A 26,417-nucleotide genomic window follows, 5' to 3' on the forward strand; every position below is an offset into this window, starting at 1 on the left:
TTATATCTATTTGTTATTTAATATTTAAAAGTATTAGTTTGAAGAGCAACTACTTGAAAAGCAATTTCCTCTTCCATTTCTATCTGACCTAAACAATTGAAATCCTCCAGAGTTACCATTGCTTTCAGCACTTATGTTACTGCAATCTAACTTTTTAGTGTTTGGAAGTTTTCTTGCAATTTCCTCAAATAGTGCCTGGACATTATATCCAGTTTTCGCCGATGTTTCGAAATTCAGTATTCCTTTTTCTTTGGCATAATTACGTGCTGTTTCGGAATCTACAGTCCGATTACTTTCTAAATCATACTTATTCCCAACTAAAGCAACAACGATCTCATTATTGTTAATGTTTTGTAGTTCTGATATCCACGACTTTGCCCCCTGAAATGTTTCTGCGTTAGTAATGTCGTAGACCACGATCGCTGCAGCTGCTCCTCTATAATACATAGGGGCGAGGCTTCTGTATCTCTCTTGTCCCGCCGTATCCCAAATTTCGAACTTAACAGTATAATCATCATCAACATTTACTGATTGAGTCATGAATGCGGCCCCAATAGTCGGTTCTTGATATTCATGAAATTCGTCTTTTGAGAACCTAACAACTAAACATGATTTTCCAACTGAAGCATCCCCCAACAAAACTAGCTTCAAATGCAATGTTTTTGGACTTTTTATCGCTATTTGAGACATTATTTAAATTATTATGAATGATTTTCGTCTCTTATTGATCAACTTTGCATGAGAAGAATGGCAAGATATATCTCATAAATACGACAGTTACCACTATAATAAAGCGTAATCTTGAGAATTTTTATTTAAAAGATTATTTGTCTTTTTCTATTATTATTCCTTACAAATAATCATAAATTTTATAATTAAATGGACACAATATCCTCACACCCGCAAAAAAAAGCTGAATGTCTATTAAATTGTTTAAATAAGAAAATTAATTATTGCCACTAAAGTGAGAAAGAAGTATATTTACTAAAATATATAGTATTTCAACGTCATTAACATAATTTTTGAACATTTCTATTTATATTAATTGCATAATTAAGTGATTTTTAATATTTTTTTTTTTTCATTTCAAATTCTAGTAATTAACAACAATTTAAGCCAATCAAAAATTCAAATTGATTAATTCTGTGGGCTAACTTGTCTTGAAAGGAAATTAGAGATCTAAATGAATATTAATAAATTGTTTCAGCAAATTTTGTTTGAACTTACCCAATTGTATGATCTAGGTATAAATCCTGGGATATAGTTGGAATAGGACTTAAAAAAACCATCGATTTGAGAGTGAGCAATTCTAAATGCGTATTGAACATAAGGATCAATAGGATATTTCACTCTTGTTAAACTCCAATACAGCGAAATGTAAATTATACTGATTCTCCTTGTAAATACTGCAAACAAAATATAAATTCCTAATGCAAATACCTCGAAAAATGCTCTTCTTTGATATAAACTGTTCTTGTTTTGATTCGCAAGGTTGAAAACATTAATGATCTGTTCATTATTCAATACCGGTTGGTACTTTGATATAATGAATAATGAAGTAATTGCTGGAATAAAAAATATCATAGGAAATGAATATATTAAACCAAAATATGCAACAATGGAAATTAATGAATAAAATGATTCTTCAATAAGAATCTTTTGCCAAAATTCAATTGATAAGAGTTTAATAGGTTTAGTTGAAATATCATATAAGTGTGTTCCAAGGCCAAAAATGTATAATAAAGAACATAGTTGCACAAGCATACGCACAAGTTTAGATCCGCGAATAATTGGTAGAAAATTTAGAATTGGAATAATAGATGAAAGCAAGAGCGAAATGGAAAGTGCAAATATCATCCACTGCTTGTATCCTTCAGAAAGTAAAAGTTTGGATCTGGTACTTTCAGGTTGGAAGTTAAAGCTTGAACATTTACTTTCTTGTTGGTAACTGTTATAGCTTTCTTTAATTTGTATTTCAAGGTTAGGATTTACATTCTTCTTAAACCATTTTCTCTTAAAAGTGGTTAATTGAGATGCTGATGGTGTCGGGTAAAGATTATTATAATATTGTTGCCATAATGTACTCTTAGACCAATCATATTCTAAAAACTCCTTTTGCGCTTCTTCAGAAGTCATTTCTTGATTTAAGTGTGGGAGAGTTATAAAAAATTAATTAGTTAGTCTAAACAATGAAAAAAACTGCATAAACAAATTATTTTAAGGGGTTAATGGGAAAATAACCGCTTACAATTGTTCATCGTGTCTAATTAAACTGTTAAGAAAAATATTAATTCATGATAAATCAACATTTTGAATTAGATAAAACTATTTTTGTGGCGAATTCAAACAAGTTTTTCCATTTCCATTCTAACTTCATGAAAACATGAAACAATTGCAGCGAGCTGTATACTTTCACTGGCCCCTCTTGAAAGTCTATATTCTATATCTGCAAGCCGTCTCATAAGCAATGGAACAACTTCATCGGGCCAATTTGCTTCCATTGATTTGTTATAAAGACTATCCACAAAGTCCTGGGTAGAATATCCATTTTCATTTTGGGAATTATGGAGTGCGTTGTAGCCATTTGAAAAGCTTTCTCGTGAGAGTACTCCAAATATATAGTCCACTTCACTTTTTGTGGGTATCCCAAGAATTCTGTGGATCATCTCTTCATTAATATATGTGACAAGACCTTCACAGAATATTCCCTGTAATTCTTCGGAATTTTTATATTTTTGAATATTTCCATGATTACTCATGCTGCATGACTGTAGTACATTTAGAACTTTCCTCATGTCTCCCCTTGAAGACTTGATGAGTGATTCTTGACCTTCTAGAGTTATGAAAATTCTTTCTGATAGCGCAATTTCCGATATTCGACTCCTAATATCTTCAATGGGAAGTGGAGAGAATCTAAACCTTGTGCATCTACTTTGCAATGCGGGAGTTATCTTGTTAACGTAGTTACAAATAATACAGAACCTCACATGTTCGGAATAGCGTTCCATTATTCTTCTAAGTGCCATTTGAGCTGTACTAGTCATCATATCTGCCTCATCCAAAATAACTAACTTAATATTTTCACATAAGTTCTTATTGCAGTCTAAGTTTTTTACGCTTGAATCGGACATCTCCACATCTAAACTACTTAAATTTGTTCCGCTAACGTGATTTAATGTAGTTGATGCACTTTCTGAAAAACTTTTTATTGCATCTCTCACAACATTTATACCGCGATCATCTGACGCATTAAGTTCCAATACCATCTGGTATTTTCTATCTTTGTAAATACATTTGCTAATTGCATGTATAGTTGAAGTTTTTCCAGTGCCAGGTGGCCCATGGAATAACAAGTGCGGAAGTTGGCCAGAACTAATAAATTTTTCAATAGTGCTTATTATATCCTTGTGTGATAGCAAGTCCTGCAAGCCTGATGGTCTATACTTTTCAACCCAGGGTAATTGAGATTCCTCCATTTTAAGAAATTAAACTCAGTAATTGAGATCGAAATTTGTAGAATACAAATAATTTTAATTAATTTAATGAATAATTTGTTTTACAAACGATAAAGGTAACAATGTTTCTAGTAGCAATTAAATAGTACCGCCCATAAAATTTAACGAGGCAAATGTAAATTTATCTTTGATACAAAGAAAATTTATATGTAGCTTTCATAACAATACTAGATATAACAGCAATAACACCAAATAAAATAAGTGCAGTCAGTAATCAAATTGAAAGGTGATTTAATTTTTGTTTAAAAGTTATTCTATGTAATATTTTAAAAAATTTTGAATAATAATATAATGCATATAAAAAAATTTGGAAATAGCGCGCATGTGTGTTAATGTGTGTAAAAGTCAGTCTACAACTTTAAGACGTCATGTGAAGAATTGAAAAAGAGGAGGTGTGATGATATGATTAAAGTGTAGGTCTATTTTAAGAATCTTTTATGGATACTCCAAACTTGTAATCGTAAAGTAATAAGTGGATTGTATTTATTGGGGTAAATTAAGTTAATTAGGTAATGAGCAGGAAGGGAAAAAGCTGGAAAGGAATAAGGAAACATATTTACTAATTTGGAAGACATTTGATTCAGCACAAATATTTATATTCTAATCTTTATTTGGTTATAATTAATCTACGGAAAGTCAAAGATCTTTAAAGGTTAGACTTACTCTGCTCAAGAATTTTTAGTAATAGTTATAGAGAATAACCCGATTATTAATTATATATCAGACTAGCTATTATTAATCGAGTATTACTATATAACACCTTTATAGTATTCAATATAAGAATTTCTTCGCAAAATAATGCATGAAGAACTAAGAATTAGGAACAACTCTTTAAATGAGCAAAGGGTGGCAAATATAAATAAAAAAGGAAATGCTAGCTTTTTCCCACAGGAGTGCAGCTGTTATAATAGCGAAAACTGTTTTGCCTTGGTTTCTCCTCATGCGTCTTTTACTTCTATGGCTTCATTTGCCTTATCATCCTCTTCTTCAACCTCAATTCAACCTATTGGGAATGAACATTTAAAAAAGCATTGTTGCATTCCATCAACTTCTTTATCATCAGCTTCATTTTCTATGAGCGAAGGATGCAAACTAGCAGTCAGTTCCGGAACTGGCACCGGTAAATTTAACACAGTAAATAAGCAAATTAACGGGAACCTGAACATGTTAGTCAATAGTAACTTTGCAGGTTTTTCTGAAAAAATTATGAATAAATCTTTAAAAGCGGAAAACGGGAAGCATGTAAGTAATACAGTTTCAAATCCAAGTATGGCTTTTGCTAATGGTGTTTGTTATTCAAATATTAGTGCATTATCACAAGAAGAAACTGATAAACACGCAGTAGAATCAAGTAAAGATACAGATAACAGCAATATTAATACTTTAAATCATCCCAAGGTTACAACTTATGAATGCGAAAATACCTATACTGGCTGCTCATCAGGTGCTTTAATTGGTACTGACGTAAATAGTATAAACTCATCGATTGCAAACTCAAATCCTGTAACAGTTTCAGCTTCTACAATTACAAAAATCTCAAAACCTTCTATTGCAGCAAATAAAAACCCAATAGTTCCAAGAAATTATTCATTAGTACACAAACGTTTATATGACCGTCTCGGTCCTGTAATGTTCCCTATTGCTCCATTAAAAGGAATTAAACATCCAAGAGGTGAATTAAAACTATGGCCAACTAGCCACGATCGAGTGATTTCGCAGAATTCTTCAAAAAGAAAAGTTCACAGATCTTTATGGATTCCTCCAAAAAATTGTGAACAGACTTTTGCAAATGATTTAAATGGCTCAGAAACAATCTCTGCCTATCCAATGGCATTAAAGTTTGTTGAAGATGGAAATACACGTGATGGAAGAAGTATTAAGAGAGAAATAGAATGCCACCTATATATATATCAGAGGCTATCTCAACTTCAACAGGATCAAGGATATGATAATTTGGAAGATGCTTGGCCATGCGCAGAATTGATTGGGTATTATTTAGATAAAAAAAACCCTGGAAACTCAGTGTTAGTGACTAGAAAGTTATCAGGTCCAGATTTTTTTGATATCATTAGATCTGAACATTCATCTTCTGCAAATTCAGTATATAGCAGATGCCAAGCACTTTACGAATACAATAAACTTCAATGGTGCACATTGGCATTAACAAGAATTGCGCAGTATTCGGCATTGGGCATTAGGCACAATGATATCAAACCTGACAACATAGTATTGGATTTTTATTACAATAGCACTAGTAACGAGAGGCATTTAGATGTTAAAATTATTGATTTAGGAACAGCTTCTATGCATAGTGCTAAAGATTTTACAGGAGGAACCTCATGGTATGAGAGCCCTGAACAGAAAATGCTCGAATATTATACAAAAAAAAGCAGAGATTTAAAATCAGCAAAGATGGTTGAAATTGGTCTTTCCTCTGATTCTTGGGGAGCAGGAATTTCTATAGCAGAGGTTTTAATGGGAAGAAGAGTTGTGGATAGCATGAAGAGTCCATATGGCCCTGGCCCATTGGAATTTAAAGGAAAAGATGGATGGTTAATAGACCCTCACGAGTGGATTGAGTTTGCAAAAATGGCATTGGGATTTGATAATTCGAACTGCCCATACAAGTACAAAATTTGTGAAGAAGCTGCTAAATATGTATTTAATATGCTCGTACAAGTTAATTCAAATAAAAGAGCAAATATTAAAGATGTGATACAGAGAATGGACTACTATACTCAAAAGGCATACCAGGCAGTTAAGCAAAAACATTAATTATGGCAAATAATAATATATATACTTAACCTAAAAATATTGTTTATAAGTAGCGAAGATGAAATTTAGCAAAATTAATGCATTTGGAATAAGAAGAAAGTTATGTTAGTTTTTTTATTTATCAAATTAAAAAATTGCCAAATTAAGGAAACTTTTAGCAGGTTTCTTTTGCTAAGCATAAATATAAATCCACAATTGACTGATTGGATTTTTTAATTAGATAAATTCAATTGCATTTACATGAATGGTTTTAATTAGCTCCAATATGATTGGATATATATAATTGTAAATTAAGTGATTAAGTACAAAAATATAGTTATAGATATATTAATTGTTTATGATTCTTGTATCGTTTGTAACATTGGCCAAATAAATGCCTCCAACTGATTTGCATATTTTGTATATATTGTATTCTTTGCATTGTAAAATCTGCAGTTGTCGAACATACGTTTAAGTTCACTACTAAAATCAGCTAATGTTTTATATTCTTTGTTTTTAGCTTTGCGTTTCATAGTCTGAATGTCCGTAGGTTCTTTAATAATTTCGTAGTAGTCTGATGCTTCCCCCACGCTTACTGGCTTTCTAAATGGCCATGCGTTCTCATGCCTCGATAAAGTATCAAGTAATTGCCAAATTTGATCATTCATAGAAAGATCAACCTTAGTCTGTTCAACAGGATCAATTTTCTGCTCTACCCAACCAACTTCTAAAACACCAGGTATATCACTAGGTTTAATTTTTTTTGTATTTACAGCTAAGTTTTTTTCATGTTCAGAATCCATAATAGGAGTAAAGTCTTCAGAACGTAGATTATTTTGATAGTTATTGCCCGTTTCACCGTCATTCATTACTTCAGATTTAGTTGACTCAACATTATCTGAATCTTTTGTTGGCTCAATGTTTAAATCTTCATTTGCTGTATTCTCGTTTTCATTATCCCATAAATTGATACCAGGATAGATTTTTAGAGGCCTGATTGCATTAATAGCCCTTAGTAACGCAGATTTTTGCTCATGAAAAAGATCAGATAGTCTCAAGTAGTTTATCTCTGGGTTTATATAACATTCCATTAATGTACCTCCATCGTAATCTTTAATATATCCAAACCATCTTTCTTTTGGCATACTAACTTCCTTTCTAAAGCCTTGTTTTCTAAAGTAACCAGTTGCAAAGTTATCCGCATATGTTAAAAAATATTCTATTTTGCTTTTCTTGACATGCTGTTTCAAATGATTCATTAATCTTGTACCGTAACCTTTAACTTGCTCAGTACTAGTTACAGCTAAGAACGCAATTTCAGCAAATCCTTGTTCAAAGTATGGGCGGAAACATACTCCACCAATTACTTTTCCTTTTTTCAGCAGACAAAAAGAATAATGATTTCTATCAAAAATTAGTCTTACTATATATTCTCTTGGCATTTTTGGTAATTGCCTTGCAAATACATTTTTTAACGCAATGAGTTTGACAAGATGCTCTGGCTCTCTATCATTGGTAATACATTCGAAGGAAATAATACCCAATGCTTCTTCCTTCGCACTACCACTATCTCTGTGAAGAAAACCTAATCCAGTTTCAGATAATAAACTCGATTGAAGAGTTTCATCATCAGAAATATACCTCAAATGATCCCATGCTTGTCTTTTTAAGTGATCAATAGATTCTTTCGATGTAATGCCACAAATTGTGCACAATTTAATAATAAATTTCATACATAAAGCCTTACTTAAGTTGCTTTTTAACGCAAATTTAGTGAATATTCCTGATGTTTCAATATCATTAAGGATTATCCCAATATTTGTGAGCAATAAGGACTTTAAAAATGAAAGCTTAAACATCTCGCAAACTTTCCTACCAGCAGGAGAATCTCTCTTGAGAAATAACTTCCAAGAGTTATAGTTATTTTCATAGTTTACATCCGGCAAATAATTCGTAACGAAGCTTTTTACACTTGCTCTTTCATCCTTTTTAATAGTTGGGAACGGCCCTCTCTCACGGGCTTCAACGCTAAGCCATTGCTGAATATTGATAATAGAAAGCACAGTAGAAAACACCTCCTCCAAAGTAACCTTAAAAATTTTTATTGTTTCAATATTTGCATCAACTTGTTCGTTAGATAGCTTAAAAAATTCAGAAAAATCAAAGTTGTTACATAATTTTAACAATTTTGGGTCGGAATAGTCTTTATATATTTCTTCTAAGTTGTTCTTGTTAATATTCTCTACAATGAAAGGTGAAAATTCTTCAAAGACGATTGCACGGATTTCCCTATCAATGCTGGCATTTGCCTCTTCAGCCGACATCAAGTAGCGAAATTAGAACTGTTCCAAAATCTATATGTTTAGATTAATTGTTTTTTTCCTGGCAAATTGTGAATAATTTTTATCATTGAAAAAAATATTTAAAAATAAATAGCGTGAAAAAGCCCGCCATTAGGCCAATGATAACAAGGACGAACGAAATGAGAAAATCGTGAGAATTTGACTAGAAATTAAGCAAAGTTTTTATATCATTTCTAAGATTATGTCTAGCTCTATTATCAACTTCAGTTAAATATAGCACCTCAAAAATATTAATCACATTCTTTTATTGATGTAAGGTATATTGTTGCAACTTGCAGATAATTTATATCAAAAAAATTGCTCGGTAAGATTCCCCATATTCTCGTGGAATCACTAATTCCCAGAGAGAATTATGCCATATTGTGATTCAAAGTGGATTTTCTTAGTATTAATTCATTGTAACTTTTTGTAATTCTAATGTATATAATTGATGTTATCTAACTTCAGTGCATTCATAACTTTCCTAGTTAATAAGATACTCTACAGAAATAATCTTTGATTTGTTGTTTTCAAAGTCTCCCTCTGATATAGTAGCATTATCTTTATTCAAAGCTTCTACCTTAATAATATCCTTGTTATTATCGATAGTTTCTGTTAAACCAACAATTTCATGTGTCTGGTTTGATGAAATAGGAGCAGACGGATGGGAAATACCCGTCAATTCATTTTTGGGTGACGACTCAATCTCTTCTTGATTAACTTGCTCAATGTTGTTAGGTTTTATACCTAAAGTATGAATGATCCTTAATTCATCATCAATTCCAAGCAATTCTTGGATGATCAGTGGGTGAAGAGTAGAAGAACCAATTCTAAATGTATTTGGTGATGAGATATATTCTTTACCGAGAACTTTCTCAACTTGATTGATAAATTCTCTAGCGGTATCTAATGAACTAACACCACCTTGAAGTTTGATACCAACAGTACGCTTCTGTAAATAACGTAATCTGTTTGGAAAAATAATAGTTCCCTTAACAAAACTTTCGTCATAGTGAGCTTGCAGTCTTTCCAAGACTTCGTCATCATCACCAGCAGCAATTTCCTTGTCACAGGGGGACTCCCCTTCAATGGAAGACTTGATTTCATTGAGCACTTGTTTCAAGTCTTCACTGTTTAAACCTACCTTAACTTTCCCAGTGCATGTTACAATAAAATCGGCACCACCGAGAATTGCACACCTAACTAAAGACGATAATCTAGATGCCTCATTAATTTCGCCTATTTCTAGTACTACTTTTAGCAATATGTTTGGGCCAATCAATGATTTTACACGTGCAATTTCATTTATTACTCTCTCCATTTGTTGTAATAACAATTGATGCGTATATTTGTACAACATTGGGTATATAAAACTCCTAAAATAGAGTATTAATAATTCAAATTAATATAAGTATAAATTAACTTACCTATAGTCAACAACATATTCGATTTCATGTACTTTGTAATACTCAACCGCATTGTATATTTCAGCATCAATAGCTTCTGAGCAGCCATCACCTCTAGGCCATGCAACAACAGTAGATAATGCAGTAGTACTATTTTCAGGTAGTGAATGTTTTACAGATGGGATAAATTGTGGATAAGTTGAAATAGAAACAGGGGCCAAAAGTTGATCGGAAGATGCTTCTCTAATTGCATTCTTCAATAATTTATTGTTCATTTCTGAACTGTAAAGTGTAAGCTCACATACATTTGCAACCTTCCTTAAAAATTCTTTCTGATCTTCTCCCATGTTTTAGAGTTAGCAAATCTTCTAATGATAAGAATAATTCTGTTGTATTAATATAAATATTTAGGTCCACCCTTAATTATTGGAAACCCAGGCCTATTTATTGAGCTCGAGACTATCTCTTGAAAACCAAATATTTAATATTTCTGCCTTCACACAGGTTTCTCTAAAAACTATTATTTACTGTAATATTAAAACAATTATTTATATTATATATTTAAATAATAAAGCAAACATGCACACTATGCGCAACATCATGTCTCCCCATGTTACAAAAGTTTTTCAATTTTCAAAGATTCAAACCGCAAAGAGAAAAAGTTAAATATTTATACAATACGTAGTCATTCTATGTAAACAAATCGATTAGTTATTACAAAACTACCTTTATAGTAATATGTAAATCGCAATTTCAATATTATTTTTTTGATATTTATAAAAGTTTATAATCATAGTATTCAGAGCTCACATGTCACAATTCACTTTCAATAATCGATTCTATTGTATGTGAGAACTGGAAATTTGAAACCATTTCAGATGCATCCATACTTGAGAAGTAGTTTGACATTGCAGTTGCTGTTTTATAAGAATTTATGTTCATAGAGCAATCGGAATTATTGTCTTCAATGTCACCACAATCAACATCTATTATTTGATGTTTGCCTATATAATTAATATCTATTGTGTTACTGTTTGTTTTACTTAACATGTCTATAGGGTCTAATCTCCAGAAATTAAATGAATTATACTAAAGGAAAGAGTTAATCAAGTAAATTAAATAAAACTATTCGCAAACAAACACATCAATGATATTTGGAAATCAAGTTCAAATTCATTAAAAAATTAGAATAAGAGAGATAGATCGAAATAAAACACTACTAAAATGTATTTCATCAGTCTATCGCGTCTAATCCTATTTTCAATGGTTGTACATTGCTTTTTTATAGAATTTGAACCCAATAGTCTAATATCATCTTTAAATTTACAATTTTTAGTGTTTGTTAGAATAGTAGCAACATAATTACATTGAGAATTGCAACAACATGACTTAATCCTAGACAATAATTTGATCTTGATCAATATTTTCTAAGTTACATGTACATGTTAACAAGTCGCAACCCCCATCAACAGCAGTATGTTGCAACAGTTTATATTTTCGACGAACCTGATCATCCAAAATGTCCAGTTGATTATCATCATTCTCAACAAAATCGCATGCATCTTTATTTAAATTATTCTTTGAAGATTCAATCAACGGTGGGAACATATATTCAACTATTTCTGATAGGGTCTCATATCTAAATTGAAATTAACATTGAACAAAAATTAGATATAGTAAACTTACGTTTTTGCATAGGTTTTATTTACGTGATGTATAACCCCCTTTGGATCTATAATAAAAATTTTCCCTTCAGGAATGCCAACATGAGAATACGAACGATAATCAGTATCACGATTTCCAAACCCAGCGTAAAGGGGGTTTCTATAAATTGGGAATAAATTTCTAATATCTCTTAAAGCAGCAATTTTGAAAATATATGGTTTTCTGTCGATTACCTCTCTCTTAAATGATGGAAACAATCGATCAGGAGATAAAAAAACAGGGCCATCAGGTAAAGTTGCATTACCAGAATTTCCAACCTGCTTCAGTCCAAACAAAAAATCACGGGTTGCATCCGCCTGACCAATTGCTCTAGCAGTCAAATAAACAATCTTGTAACCATTAGCTTCAATATTTGACATAAGTTCCGCTACACCTTGATGCGACCAATCTTTACCAACAATTGGCATAAGTTGGCCCAACACATCTGACCGTGTTATTGTACCATCAACATCCGACACCACAATCCTTGAATCCGGCGGCCAGAGATAAATAGTTCCACTCACAGTTTTTTTACCCTGTAAAGAAGATTCAACAGTATAAGTCACTCGATTTGCACCCCACTTCAAATTCATGCTCTTCAATTGATCGGATGTTGGCCTTAGAGAGTGCCTAAAATATTTTGCAGGAGGTTTAGATCTGCACAAATACATGCAATCCGTTGCATTAGTTGGGCTGTCCATTCTTATCAAATTTGGTGAACTTGATATGCTTTCAATACTCTCAAATGAAGATGCTTCACAGTTATCAACAGAAACGGGGGCTGTTAAACAGCCTTGTATATAGGACTTAGAAGGTAACGGTATTGTCGATGAGAGACATCTATTTGCACGACAATTAACATGATTAGAATCGGAGTTCGAATTAATAATTCCGCAAAATGAGGATGAACGAATCTTCTTGGAGCTTCTTTCTGTTATTCCTAAAAACTTTTTCAGAGCTTGTGTGGATGGAGGCCTCCCAAATGCAATAATTGATGTAAGAATAGGGTAAAACGCTTTAATTGGATAATAGGGAGGCTTCCCATCTATAATTGCGACTAGACATGAATGATACCAGAGATCTGGGTCGTTCTCAAACTGTTCAAAGGAAATAATATTACTTCGAAATACATATTCATCATGCCTTGAATCTTCCTCTCCTCCATATAGTAAGTGGCCACATAAGGATAATGTAATGTTATATCTCTGAAAAACGTTGGTCAAATTCTGGTTGTTCTCGTATTCAGTTTCTATATTTTGAAAATTTAAAGGATCAGTGCTGTCAGTCTTATTTCTATACTCAACTGTTGTTTCAAATGACTTAGCATGAGATATATTATTTAAACCCGAGTTATTTGTTGATTGTTCAGGTGTATTAATTTCCAAATCACTTGGCGATGACTCTCGAGAGTCTATTGGAGAAGATATGTTTCCAAAAGTATCTTCAGGGGGTTCATCTTGGTGAATAAAGTACGCCTCGCCAGCGGCTCCTAACTTCATTTTTAATGGGATGTCATCCCCATTAACATTAATTGAAACATTCTTCTCTCTACTTTTTAATAACTTTGCTTTGCCAAATCTGACATGAAAAGGAGTGCTGTGAAGTGTTCCATCTGCTTGAGGTACTACAATAATATCAATACACCCACTTAAGGTTGCTTGGTTTATGTCCAATACTGAGCTAACCGAGCTTACGATCCTTCCCCACATTTTTCACTATTCAGAATACAATTTAATTCATATTATGTATTTTGGCACTGTAAATCGGGATATGAAATTCGATGTCCAGTCTAGTTTTAAATAAGAGTTTAGGTAATTATAAGATTAATTCAAAGGAAAGAACGCATTAATTAGTATATGACGGTTGATTCCAAGCTAACCAATTTGTTATTTCCTCATGAAATATCAATTAATCAAAAATTTATGGCGCCCGAAATTGTTGGAAATTGATGGTGAGGGGGGAGGGGAATTGAAACTGAACTTTTGTCAATTTAAGGAAATTATTATGTAAATTATGTGTTTAGGCATCATATATTCCTTATTAAATCTAGATCATTACTTTGTTAATATTATATAGAAGTTTACATTGTCAAACGTACCTTTTCATTGAAAACATGAGCATGAAAGAAAGTTAGAATAGGAATAGTCATTACTACTTTTTTTTCAAATAAATTTTTAGTTGTGTTGAAATAGGAAGCGCCTTATTATTTTTTGCGTATATTTTAATTGTAAATAACACTTGAAAATTCATGCAATCAAAGAAAATAGAATTACAAGATACGGATTCAAATGCACCTTTATTACCATATTTAAGGAGGTTGTTCAATACATTAAATAGGGAAATATGTTTGTTCTATCTGCCATTAAACCTACCATGCATGCATTCAGTTCCTTTTATAGAACAAGAATATTTAATCAAAAACTTATCAAACAGTAATTACAATGGTATCTCCGATTCAAATAAAAGTTTGTTTAACAGAGATAATAAAGTGGATTTAGTTAAGAGTCTATATGTTTATAGGCACTCAAAAGAATTTTGTTATGTTGAAAGCTGTATAGATAGTGTGAGAGTTAGTCTTAAATTCTACTTTAAATGCGAATTTGAAAGAAGGCTGTTCAATCAACTTACGATTTTTATGAAGAAAAATTCGGATTATCTGCAACTGGTACGAAAAGAATCTATTAAAGGATTTGACATTAGTTTTTTAATAACAAACCAAATATTAAATTCATATAATAATAAAATTTGTATTAAAAAAAATAACTCTTGTAATCAAATGGGGAAATATGACGTAATCCATTTTATTCTAAAGTTTGTTGTTAATATTGATAGACAAATTCAAGACAAAATACTACAATCAACATATTTCTCAAGATATTATATTAGAAAATTGCTTCAAGAATTCGACTTAAATGCTTTATATACTAAACAAAGTAATGAGAATGTTTCTAAGCAAGCAAAACAAGAAATGGATGAAACAAATAAATCCGAAATAAAACCAATAAAATCTATTAAAAAAGAAATAATTGAACAAAATAATAATTTATTAGAGAATAATAAAAGTTTACCATCATTGAAAAATGCCAATTCAGCAAATGTAGCATCTCAATTAAATGATTCAATAGGTCGAGATGCTATTGTGCTGAAAGCCTTGAAAACTAGAAATAGAATAAAAAATTTGATTAATTAATCATTCATACAATAAAACTCAATAAAAAATTGAACTAATGCATTTTCGTTGTCGAGAATCATTTCCATATTATTTGGATTGCCTGAGCCTGAATAATTATTAATAAACTCCTTTGCATAAGAGGATAAGTTATTATCAGAAAAAAGACACCATTCTATTTTGTACTTAATTTCTGAAAATAATAAATTATTTTGGTTTTCGGGTAAATATGAATTATTCAACAAATTTGAATATGAGTTATTTGCTTGGTATGGTGAATGAGAAGATTTATTCAAAGAGTTCATTGATAGATGTTTTCTATTATCGCCAAAATTTCCACGAATAATATGTACAATCCAATGTAATGAAGGAAATCTACTTTTTATATGGCTTTTCTGTTTAATAGTGTCCAAATTATTTGATGAAATGTTTCTTTGGCATTTTATCCCTTTTAATAGCAATAACTGCCTTAATTTAAATGATTTTAATTGATATTTGGTATTATTTAAAATAAATACATGAATTCCTGTATTTGAGAATAATTCATTATTATTAGGCACACTCGAACTTGGAGGTGGAGTGATAGTCTTAAACTTTGTGTTTCTGAGAAGTTTGTATATTATTCTTTCGAGTACTATTTCAAATCCTACTGCTGAAATCTTATCATTATTTTTCTTAGAACTGTAATTCTTGAAAAATATCACTTTATCAGTGTTGGCACTAATATACCAATTATCAAGCCTTCCTCCTTTGACAAGTAGCTCAACATTTGAATGTTTGAGTGAATTATATGGGGAATTAGAATTATTTATATTATACTTATTTTCAAAAATTAAATCCATTATGCATCCCACTTTACATATTGTTATATTTTGCGAATAACCAAACGGCTGAATATCCGTTTGAATATTGTTTTGATCAAAAGAAGTTTCACCTGAGAAGATATAGAAAAAAAAACCTGATTCAAAAAAGTTATTATTTGAAAACAATATTGGATCAAAAAATATTTTTGTAATACCCAAATTGGTGCTATTTAATAGATTGTTGAATAAAAATATTCTATATATAACTTTTAGTAAATTAGGAGTTACTAATTCTGGATTTTTAAATACTTCATTTTGATTTAAAATTTTTTCCTCATTAAAACTATCTGAAGTTTTAAAATTTACGGCAAAATTCCCATTAAAACCTTTATTATTAACTAGCAAATTGATGAATAGTGGGTATCTTGTAACTTTAGCTAACTCTTTGAAAATCCCGTTTTTACAAGTAATTATAAACTTTTTCTTTTCCATTTCAAATAGGTTAAAAATTTCATTTGTACCTTTATTTATTAATTCAATCAAATTCTGTATTGAACCTTTAAAATCATTAATTATGAAGAAAATATATTCCACCACTTTTTCTAAAATCGAGGGGTATGATAATATTTTTAATCCAATATAATATTTCACAATTTGTTCCGGAAGTTCTGTCTTCATAATATTTGATCCTTCAATTTCACGATCAAAATTATAACTGTTTACAAACTCTGCAAGAGAAATTAATGTGATTTTTTGCAAAAAATCCAATAACTTTCCTCTTGAAATTCCTTTAGGTATCATATTCTGTAACCAAATCTGAAGGTATTTCCCCTTATCATATTTAATTCCAATCCAACTTTCCAATAAAGCAATAAAAAATTGCGAGTCTCCCCAAACTAAAATGGGTTGCCCAATAAACATTTCATAAGGCTTAAGTGTATCTAATGCTGTAATGATAATTTCAATATCATAATAGATTATAATATTATAATACCACATTGGAGAAATATTTAGATTACCACTAATATTTTGAACTTCAATAGGAAATTCAAAAAAATTTATAACACTATCAAATTCCTCAATTACTCGATCATTTATTTTAACAACAATTTCGTATGTTCCAAAAAGTAATTCTTTAGGGTGCCCATGAGTGATCGCACCTCTGCTATTACTTGCATCCAAATTAATTAAATTATCTTGAGTATAAATTGAGTCTATATAAAATCTTTTAATAACAGCTCCCATTCTCAATCCCTGCCCATCTCCGAGCTGTGCAGACATACTCTTTAGTATATTATTACATAGTACAAGCGGATTTCCACTTCTATCTAAGAGAACAACAGTCAAGGGGTTGTCAGAAATGGTTATACTTTCATTTAATTCATTATATTCTTTGTTACTTTGTTGATTTTTTTTAGACAAGTGTTTTCTTCCTTTCTTATTCTTTTGGGAGTCATTCTCAAACCGTTCATTAGTTGATAAAATCAAATAGTCAAGATCAAAGTTAACTTTTCTATCATTGCAATTAATTTCACTTTGAGTTTTTTCATCAAAAATTAAGTTCTTATTGTTAATTTTTGGAAACAAAATGGGAATTCCAACTTCTGTCGCTCCGTGTGTTTTGAATATATTTTTTATATAAGTAATTAGTTCAGACCTTTTTTTATAATAGTGATGATGGTTGAGTAATATATTATCTGTTTGAAATGGACAGATCTTGTACCCAGAATTGCTTAAATGAAATGGGAAGTATGAAAAGCATGCATTACTTCTGTAAAACTGTTTATCCATTGATCTCTTTTCTATTGAAAACAATGTAGAGAGAATCTGAATATTCTCGTGTATATATGGGTTCCTACTAATAATGTCGCATATCTTTTGAGAACTATATTCTCCTCTTGCACCAACTAAGTCTAAATCGCTCGCAAGTATCACTGAGTCTTCTAAATTCAAATAGAATTTTGTTTGCTTCAGAATCCATTCATTATAAAGAAGCTGGTAAGATGTAGGCCTCTCTTCTGGATTTTGGTTTAATAAAGACTTAATAAGTATTTGAACTTTATTAGGAATATTGCAATTTTTGGGAATAGTTGAATATTTAGTTAATTGAGTAAGTATCTGTACTCTTTCCATTCCTGTTTTAAAAGGTGGATGATACATTTCAAATAAAATGACTCCTAGACTGAACATATCCGCACTTTGATTGTAACTGTTACCTTTACATTGTTCAGGTGCCATATAAAACATAGTTCCTACACCTGATGAAAGTTCTTTATTTGCTTTCAAGTTATCGATAGAATTGTTTGGATAAGAAAACCTTTCAAAGATATTAACAAACGTTGTGAGCCCAAAATCTCCTAGTTTAACCAAATACCAATTTTCTTCTTGTGTTTCATTGGAATTATTTTCATCTAATTGTAAAAAAATATTCGAAGGCTTTAAATCACGATGAATTACTCCCTTTCCATGTAAATATGAGAGCCCCTGAACTATCTGATAGAAAATGTGCCAAATGAGTTTCTGGTTGTTAAAAATTAATCCCTTGTCAATTGCGTTTTGAAGAGAATAGCCAGAACAATATTCCATTTGAATAAATAAATAAATAGATTTCTTTTTATCTCCCTTTAATAAACTTTGTTCTGGTCTTTTCTTTTTGTGATCGTCAAGTATTGAAAAATCATTTGTTATATATTGAGCTGTCATTGCAGATAATTGAGAAATTAATTCAGGAGCAAATGAGCTGTAGATATTATCATCAAACAGTTCATTATTAATGCATCTGGTGTTACCATCAACAGATTCTTGAACCCAAGCATGATAATATCTAACTATTTTTTCATGATTTAGGCAAGCAAGCATTGCAGCTTCATTTATTAACATTTGGTTTTCACGTAAATTTCTTGAGCTTAGTGGTATTTGTTTAATTGCATAAGTACATTTTCCTCCAAAGTGTTCTCTAGCCATAAAAACAGAACCAAACCCACCATAGCCTAATATTTTAATCACTTCAAAGTTGTCTTCAAATCTATTAGAAGAAAGCATATAGTGAGTATCTTCTTCATGTTTTTTCTCATCTAGCGAGATTAATTTGTGGTCATAACCTTCAAGACAATTCCTTTCACCCTCTTTATTATTTCTTAGCTCATTTTCGCAAACTATTTGTGTTTGCTGTTCACTTTCTTCTAATCTATTTGAACAATTCAAAATATTTTTAATAATACCTATTACTTGTGTGAGCCGATATTCAATTTGAGAATTTTTAAGAAATTTGTCAACATTGATCTTGATCTTTTCTTTATAATCCTTATTTAAATTATAATGGGAAAGGTAGCAAATATCTGGCGGAGTACTTGGGTATTGATTATTTATTGATATTTCGATTTCGATCCCTTTAAATTGTTTTTGAGGATTGTTTTCAATACTGGGGTCTATAGAATCCAAATTGCTAAAAGAATTTAATGTGTTTCTAGAATTTAAATAATTTTCTGGAGATATTGGCCTACTATTGAAAATTCTATTGTTAATGTGTTCATCTAAAGCAAAGCATGTATTATTAATACAAATATTCCCAACCAAAACAGTGAGTAACAAATCTCTATTTGATCTGGTAGTGTTAATGTTTGATTCAGAGTTTAAATCAAAACAGATTGAGCTGTCATTAATTTCGTCATTGCTTTGACCATCTTCAAATAAAATCAAACTCCCACTACTCTTATAATTATTTGAAAAGGACTGCAAACCACAAAGCCTTGCACTTTCTGTCGAAATAAATCCAAAATCCAAAATGTGAATAATCGTATGTTCGTCTCTAGATATTATTTCCAGCTCTTCAACTAGGCTGATCATTGAATCTTCACTCATCTAATCGCATCTTTTACTCTAATTCATTTATTTGATTACAGAATGAGCCGAAGGCCGCCAAATTAGATTAAATTTTTTAACTTAATATTTCTTAGACTATCTCCGAAATGATTTAATGGAAAATTTTAATAAATGGATATAGATGATATTTTTATCTTTAATTGGTGCATTTGAGCCAGTTGTAAGCCTAAGTAGTCTCAAATTTATTGTAAAAAACCTTAAAATTTTAACAGGTAAGGAAATAAAATTTATTAAAAATACAGGCTCAGATATAAGTTTAGTTTTGAAGGGAAGATATATTGGCGATAACAGTTTCAACTTAAAAGATTACTTGGACTTAAAAGAACAATCGGAGCTAAGGAATCATAAACAAATTTCTACAAATTCTATGTTGGAAGTTTTGTTTAAAATAAAGAATAAATACATTGCAGAGAATTCAAAAAGTCAGGCAAGCTCGAATTTTTTTCTAATTGGAATAACAAGTTTGGATATATTCCCAACGAATAACCACGAATATGTTTTCGGTCAAAGTGACCCAGAGAAAGGAATTGCAATAATATCCGCATACAGATTATATCAAAATAATAACGAAAACTTAATGAATAATCGAATATTAAAAGTAGTAATGCATGAATATGGCCACTTAATGAATTTAGGACATTGCAAACGTGTTTGTTTAATGTCTATTATATGCTCAATAAACGAGCTAGATAATAGAACGCTTTATTGCTGTGAAAATTGCCTAAATCAAATTAGGGAAAAGAGTTCAACATCTGAATCAGTGAAGAACTTATTCGAAATTTGAGATAAGTTTTTAGATGATAAACTACTGCAATCAATATAGTTATAAGGAATATTTGCTTTCTTTTCTTTATCTTTTTTGAAAAATGTTGAGTAGTTATATATAATTCCGTTTGAAGATGATATTTCATGAACTAATATTTCTTCTATGTTTAAACCAATTAAATCTTCATAATTCAAGTTATGGAGATGATAGTTGACTTTGGCATTGCTTGCGTTCAAAGTTAAGGTATTTGATACATGTCTAATTACAGGTATAACGCTCTTATTATGAACATATAACTCCCAAAGTCCAAAATTGCTCGACAAATAGGTACCCATTTCACTGTTAATATTCATATTATCCGCTTTATTCATTTTATGCTCTTCTGATTTGTTTACTGAAGATTCGTACGAATCCAAAAATTGATCATTTTTATAAACATTCAAACCTTTATCATATGACCAAAGCTCACCTTGTGTACTCTTCAAAATTCGGTCTACATATTCATAAATTTCATCACCTTCGTTGAGGGATAATATTGGAAATAATATGTTTCTATGCTTTTTTATTAAGCTATTAACCAAAGCAATTATCCAAACTGTATTATTGATGGAGGTAAAAAGTGAAATTCTAATCAGTTTTTTTATGAAACAGCTCAATACTGCCATGGGAATTAATGGTGAAAACAGTGAAATTGACAGTAATTTTAGGAATTTTGTTCTAAACTTCAGCGAAAAAATGGGAGGACATAGTATTTCGTATAAACGACGATAGTAACCTGAACTTATATTTTCTTCACTATCACTTTCTAGATGAGAGCTTTCATTTAATCTGTTATTAACAATGAGGTAAAATAACCCATTTAGTGAAATTACTGAAATTGCCAACTTATCCATTGGATTAATTTTACTGCTCACTCCATCAAAACAATTTTTAAATATATCTGCGAGCTCTAATGGGTTGGATATTATCGGCATCACGAACTCTGAAACATATTCCAGTGCATCCTTCAAAATAGGAAGTGGAATAATTTTGTTTTCATAGTCATAGTCTGTAATGACTAAATTAATATATTTTAACCATAGCTTTTGATATAATGTTTTATAATTCTTCTCAAACTTGGCAATTTTATCTAAATCTCCATCAAAATCAGAATTAAACAACAAATCAGCTTTGTTTATATTTGAATGATCATTTTCGCATAATTGATTCTCATTCGGAACCGGTAGATTGATCAATATATGATATACTCTTAGTAAGATAGTTGTCATTAGATTTACTTTCTCATTATTAATATCACTAATTATATTTGAATTTTTCCCATGATCAAAATTGGAGACAATTCCTTCTGAGCATTTATTGAGAAGGTTTAAAATGTTCCTTAGAAAAAAATACCTCAAGTCTTTAAAATTCATAATATATTCATTAAGAAGCAGATTCTCCATGATAAATGTATCATTTGACATGTTATTTTTACTATCCAAAATAATTCTGTTTATTTCATCTTTTTGGATTGAACTTGTTAAAATACTCCTGATTATAAATGTACTCAAGGATATTGGAAAATTGAAATTTTCAACAAAATTACCCTTCTCTTTCATATTCTTATAGTTTCTAATCATAATGTCGTCTTTAAGCCACTTCATAAATATTTGTACTATTATTGCTCGTAGCTTATTTCTATTAGATGAAATACACTTAGACAATTCAATGTTTAGTAATATATTTTCAGCGTTCATAGATGAATTATCCATAATAATAGAAGATAGTCCAAGAAATTCATGGATTAATGACTTCAATAAAGATAAGGATCCATTGGCATCAATATTTACATTCCCATTATTTGTTAGTTCTTGGGTTAAGTTTAGAGAAAGATGCTCAATATTTCCCATGGTAAGCATATCAATTGGAATGGGTTCCATTGCAATTTTTTTTACCTCGGAAATTTTTTTGTTCAAATCTATTAATATTTTTGTGACCATTTCCAATTTTACCTTCTTAGACTTTGAAACCATATTAAGTTTCTCAGTAGTTTGTGTAAAACGTGCCATATTTTAGGAATTTTTCCTATAAATATTCGAATAAAAACCCCAAGAAAATGGCTGTTATTGCCACTTGAAACAGCAATGACCTATTATCCAAAAATTAGTCTTAAGCTATTGTCAAAAAAAACTATTTTGGCGGCACGACTTGCGCGACATTTTGTATTAAGGTAGAAGAATAGTAATTTCATTATTGAGTACCTAAAAATTCTCCTGAACCCAGTATAATGCTAACTAAAGGTAGAAAACCCAACATTTTAATTATCGGCACCCCTGGTACAGGGAAAACGTCTTTATGCAAAAAATTAGAGAAAAAACTTGAGGGTTACAAAAGAATTGAGCTATCAAAAGCAATTAAGAAATATAAGCTTTATAGTGAATGGGATGACGAAATGGGAGCAAGTATTTTTGACGAAAAGTTAGTTAGAAGATACTTAAAAAACCAATTGGATAAATATAATTCAAAGAACATTGGAATAATACTTGATTTTCATTCAGTTAATTTTCTTAAGAAAAAATGGTTTGACATCGTTTTCTGCTTAAATTCGGAAACCCATATTTTATTTGATAGGCTTGAAAAAAGAGGTTATAGTCAAGAAAAAATTAGGGAAAATGTTGAATGTGAAATTTTCAAAGTTATTAGATACGATGCTACAGAAGTATTTGATGATGAGCAAATAGTTGATTTGAAAAGTAATACTATTTGTGAACAGAGATCAAACATTAAACTTATATTAAAGAGAATATCAAATATTGAATATAATTAAAACATTACTTAGACTTCCTTATTATTTGTTTAATCTTTTATTATATAAGCATTTGCCCGCCTAGTTTGACATGTAATTATTAATTAGTTATTGTGGACAATTCATAAAGGTGCATCCACGTCTTCGATAGGTTTAGATCTGATTAAAATTGAAATTAATTTGATATAAAGTCGGTGGAGGTAGGTGGTTCACGGCAAGTAAGTGAACATAGAAATCGATTTGAAAAATAGTGAAATTATGAACTAAGACACCATTTCTATGACGCTAATAAAAGGCAAGAAATCTAGTTAAGGTTACTTAAGAAGAAAAAGATAAAAGTAAGCTGATTGAGGTAGGGGTAATAGTAGTAATAGTAATCAAGATTGAGGAACAGTAAATATGAGCGTTGGGAACTTTGTACCTGAAGTAATTTTTATGGATAGTATAGAATCAAATATTAAGCTTCCTACAGAAAATGAAAATTCAACTAACCAAGATGACTATAATTCAAAAGAGAATTTTTTAATTTTGAATTCCCAATCAAAAAATTTATCAAACAGCCTGCCGTTTGATATGAAAATTAAAAAACAAACTTTAAATTCCATTCAAGAACCATCAAAAGTTGACAACTTTTATAAGGAACAACCTTTGCAAGGTATTGAACAGAATATTGTTGAAAACCTTCAACTTTCTACTGATTACAAAGCTCAGAGTTATACAGGCCATAGTAATTTCAAATTAGAATGGGACAATGAAAATAAGGCATTATTCGTAGTCATTCCTTCAGTTGATAGTTTGGACCATTGGATGATGCTATTTCTGCAACCATTAGGAATTACGTGTGATTCTCTGGACATAGATAATTGTTGTTTAAAAAGAAATTGCGATTTCCGAATAAGGCTTGATGATGAAAGACTATTACTTTATCCAGATTTGTTAAAAGATATTTCTGATTTCATAAGTATTCAGTATTTGAATTGGCAATATTATAATGAAAACGTAATATTAAGGAACTCTGAAGTGATATGTTCCGATCAAGATGGGTATGGAAATGATAATTTTGTAGGCGAAAATCATATTGCCCCAACATGTTACAATTATTGGAAGTTCCCAGACATAAATGTATTTGTAAATAGTAATTCTAGGTTGAAGAATGATACAAATTCTCCGGAAGCCGTACAATCCAATAAATTTTCTGGGAAAGAGAATTTTTCCCAAAAAAGTAATAGTTTTGATAAGAATATTCAGAAGTCTATTGCCAAATACAATACAGACATATATGGAAGGTGTATTTTAGTCCCAGAGCCATCTCCAAAAGGTGAAGACCCACTGGTACAGAATAATACATTATCCTGCCTTACTACTAATATTCCTGATTCAAATATACTAACTACTGATTGTGGAATGCTTCAAGTATTAACATCAGAAAATTCCAATCATGAGGATAACTACTTTGCATTGAATTCAAATAATTCAATGGGAACAAATGATAAAGAGTATTTTCCTATTAAAGCTTAGTAAATCAAGAATAGATAAATTCTTTGTTTTTCAAATATTATATAAAATTGTATTAGTTGAAAAATAAATTATAGCTATTGGTTTTTTAAATATTAAGTAATGCTAATCTTAATCTTCGTATTCGATATTCTTTGGTATTTCTCCGGTTAATATATATCTTCTACTTTGTGCGTTTTTTTGATAAATTGGAACAAATTCTTCGGGCCTTTTCTCATTCTCAAAGTAGTAAATTCCATTTTTTTTTGTAAAGTCTTCTTCTTTGGGAACTGAATAAAAACAACAAATTAAACTTAAAATTACACAAATTAGAATAACAATTGCAAGAACCACAAGAATAATTTGACTTATTTGTGATGAGAAGGGTTGGTCGTAATTAATATTCCATTTATAATCTGAAAAATTCATCTCTTCATTGACTCTTTTTCTAGGAGAATTAAAGATTTCGTTGTTTTCATTTGCAATATCCCACGCATTTTGTCTTGATCTAATAAAAGAATATTCGTGATTTGAAACTAATTCTAAAAATTGTTCATGGCCTGAGTCTAAATTGATGGCTATAAAAAAAAGTATTAGCACTGCTGTTTTTATGAAAGTTTCCATATTTATGATTGCCCGTTACAAAATATAATTTTCAATTGAGGATTTCCAAGTTAATATTGATCTAGGGTTATAAGTATAAATTAATTAAATTATAGCTCGGAGTAACATAAATTTATATATAAATATGAAATCTTAGTTGATATCTATAATAAAAATTGGGCTTTTGATTGTATTAAAAAACTTGCAATTATTAGATCATCTCCCACTAAATATTAATCACAACTTAATAATATTATATCAAGTAAGTATACCGTATCAAAAGCTCATCTAATCCAAGTCTAACTCGTCTTGCATTATTAGTAGATGAGTAACATAATTTGTATTTTCATTTGTGTGAAAATGTATATACACAGCCTGCCATTTGGCGGGAAAAAATGTTAGAGAGAATTTTAAAGAATATAAGTTAAAAAAGCATTAATAACAAATTAGGTGGTAATTTGTTGTTCAAGACAGTTTAATTTATGAAAATATTTGTTTAAATCTAGCTTATTTTTTACATTAACACTGTATAAATTGCTTTTGTAGTCCCGTTTTTAATTATTGTGTATTGGAATGATTAACGATGAGGAAAATGAATTATTAATAGAGGATGAAAATCCCAATTCTAGATTTTCTTTGGAACTAGAATTTGTTCAGTGTTTGTCAAATCCGGACTATCTTCAATGGCTATCAAAAGAGGGATATTTTGAAAATGAATCATTTATTAATTACCTAAAGTATCTATTATATTGGTGTGAATTTCCTTATGTAAAATATATATCTTATCCTCACTGTATTAAAATATTAAGGCTGCTTCAGATTGAAGATTTTAGGAAGAACTTATCTAAGGAAGAGGCAATTCAAATTATTCGTGAACAACAAACATATCAATGGATTTACTCTAACATAAAGAAAGAAGAATTAAAATTGTGATCAAGTAACTCTAGAAATACATTTATGTATTATTAATTAATTTGTTTAAATTGATTACAAGATTTCCAAAAAAAAAATGTAAAATTATTTTAAGGAATTTTAGATTTAGATTCTGATATTCATATTTTTTTAGTATTAATTTTTTTTTGAATTATGAATTCCAATTATTTTCTCTATAATTTTGATTTTAACGTATTTTGAAAAATAATTATTAATGCTTGACCCAATAGTTTGTATATGTCTATTTGAAATTAATAATAT

At 30.2% G+C, this 26,417-nt stretch overlaps 13 protein-coding genes across 13 annotated transcripts; 5 read left to right on the forward strand and 8 right to left on the reverse strand.

Annotated features, from left to right (window-relative positions):
• Positions 1–33: 33 nt before the first annotated feature.
• On the reverse strand, positions 34–2,136 carry cubi_01127 (uncharacterized protein; the record flags this gene model as incomplete). The annotated part of the gene is made up of 2 exons (XM_029018139.1): positions 34–645; positions 1,228–2,136. 2 exons carry the CDS (start codon positions 2,134–2,136, stop codon positions 34–36), a joined length of 1,521 nt encoding a protein of 506 aa, XP_028875476.1.
• Positions 2,137–2,342: 206 nt separating this feature from the next.
• On the reverse strand, positions 2,343–3,476 carry cubi_01128 (replication factor RFC3 AAA+ ATPase; the record flags this gene model as incomplete). The annotated part of the gene is made up of 1 exon (XM_029018140.1): positions 2,343–3,476. One exon carries the CDS (start codon positions 3,474–3,476, stop codon positions 2,343–2,345), a length of 1,134 nt encoding a protein of 377 aa, XP_028875477.1.
• Positions 3,477–4,313: 837 nt separating this feature from the next.
• cubi_01129 (protein kinase) lies at positions 4,314–6,290 on the forward strand (the record flags this gene model as incomplete). The annotated part of the gene is made up of 1 exon (XM_029018141.1): positions 4,314–6,290. One exon carries the CDS (start codon positions 4,314–4,316, stop codon positions 6,288–6,290), a length of 1,977 nt encoding a protein of 658 aa, XP_028875478.1.
• Positions 6,291–6,625: 335 nt separating this feature from the next.
• Positions 6,626–8,593, reverse strand: cubi_01130 (GCN5 like acetylase; the record flags this gene model as incomplete). Its single annotated transcript, XM_029018142.1, has 1 exon — positions 6,626–8,593. The coding sequence occupies one exon, from the start codon at positions 8,591–8,593 to the stop codon at positions 6,626–6,628; it is 1,968 nt and encodes a 655-aa protein (XP_028875479.1).
• A 502-nt stretch (positions 8,594–9,095) lies between these two features.
• Positions 9,096–10,364, reverse strand: cubi_01131 (uncharacterized protein; the record flags this gene model as incomplete). Its single annotated transcript, XM_029018143.1, has 2 exons — positions 9,096–9,987; positions 10,039–10,364. 2 exons carry the CDS (start codon positions 10,362–10,364, stop codon positions 9,096–9,098), a joined length of 1,218 nt encoding a protein of 405 aa, XP_028875480.1.
• Positions 10,365–10,830: 466 nt separating this feature from the next.
• Positions 10,831–13,430, reverse strand: cubi_01132 (uncharacterized protein; the record flags this gene model as incomplete). Its single annotated transcript, XM_029018144.1, has 3 exons — positions 10,831–11,069; positions 11,478–11,656; positions 11,704–13,430. 3 exons carry the CDS (start codon positions 13,428–13,430, stop codon positions 10,831–10,833), a joined length of 2,145 nt encoding a protein of 714 aa, XP_028875481.1.
• Positions 13,431–13,969: 539 nt separating this feature from the next.
• Positions 13,970–14,894, forward strand: cubi_01133 (actin-related complex protein; the record flags this gene model as incomplete). Its single annotated transcript, XM_029018145.1, has 2 exons — positions 13,970–14,846; positions 14,890–14,894. 2 exons carry the CDS (start codon positions 13,970–13,972, stop codon positions 14,892–14,894), a joined length of 882 nt encoding a protein of 293 aa, XP_028875482.1.
• A 13-nt stretch (positions 14,895–14,907) lies between these two features.
• cubi_01134 (protein kinase) lies at positions 14,908–19,554 on the reverse strand (the record flags this gene model as incomplete). Its single annotated transcript, XM_029018146.1, has 1 exon — positions 14,908–19,554. The coding sequence occupies one exon, from the start codon at positions 19,552–19,554 to the stop codon at positions 14,908–14,910; it is 4,647 nt and encodes a 1,548-aa protein (XP_028875483.1).
• Positions 19,555–20,301: 747 nt separating this feature from the next.
• cubi_01135 (CCAAT-binding factor MAK21 family protein) lies at positions 20,302–22,389 on the reverse strand (the record flags this gene model as incomplete). Its single annotated transcript, XM_029018147.1, has 1 exon — positions 20,302–22,389. One exon carries the CDS (start codon positions 22,387–22,389, stop codon positions 20,302–20,304), a length of 2,088 nt encoding a protein of 695 aa, XP_028875484.1.
• A 218-nt stretch (positions 22,390–22,607) lies between these two features.
• cubi_01136 (nucleotide kinase) lies at positions 22,608–23,147 on the forward strand (the record flags this gene model as incomplete). The annotated part of the gene is made up of 1 exon (XM_029018148.1): positions 22,608–23,147. The coding sequence occupies one exon, from the start codon at positions 22,608–22,610 to the stop codon at positions 23,145–23,147; it is 540 nt and encodes a 179-aa protein (XP_028875485.1).
• A 378-nt stretch (positions 23,148–23,525) lies between these two features.
• cubi_01137 (uncharacterized protein) lies at positions 23,526–24,644 on the forward strand (the record flags this gene model as incomplete). Its single annotated transcript, XM_029018149.1, has 1 exon — positions 23,526–24,644. The coding sequence occupies one exon, from the start codon at positions 23,526–23,528 to the stop codon at positions 24,642–24,644; it is 1,119 nt and encodes a 372-aa protein (XP_028875486.1).
• A 108-nt stretch (positions 24,645–24,752) lies between these two features.
• On the reverse strand, positions 24,753–25,244 carry cubi_01138 (uncharacterized protein; the record flags this gene model as incomplete). The annotated part of the gene is made up of 1 exon (XM_029018150.1): positions 24,753–25,244. The coding sequence occupies one exon, from the start codon at positions 25,242–25,244 to the stop codon at positions 24,753–24,755; it is 492 nt and encodes a 163-aa protein (XP_028875487.1).
• A 552-nt stretch (positions 25,245–25,796) lies between these two features.
• cubi_01139 (uncharacterized protein) lies at positions 25,797–26,156 on the forward strand (the record flags this gene model as incomplete). Its single annotated transcript, XM_029018151.1, has 1 exon — positions 25,797–26,156. The coding sequence occupies one exon, from the start codon at positions 25,797–25,799 to the stop codon at positions 26,154–26,156; it is 360 nt and encodes a 119-aa protein (XP_028875488.1).
• Positions 26,157–26,417: the final 261 nt, after the last annotated feature.

The sequence above is a fragment of the Cryptosporidium ubiquitum genome (assembly GCF_001865345.1).
Source record: "Cryptosporidium ubiquitum isolate 39726 chromosome Unknown contig_16, whole genome shotgun sequence".
In the NCBI taxonomy this organism is placed as follows: domain Eukaryota; phylum Apicomplexa; class Conoidasida; order Eucoccidiorida; family Cryptosporidiidae; genus Cryptosporidium; species Cryptosporidium ubiquitum.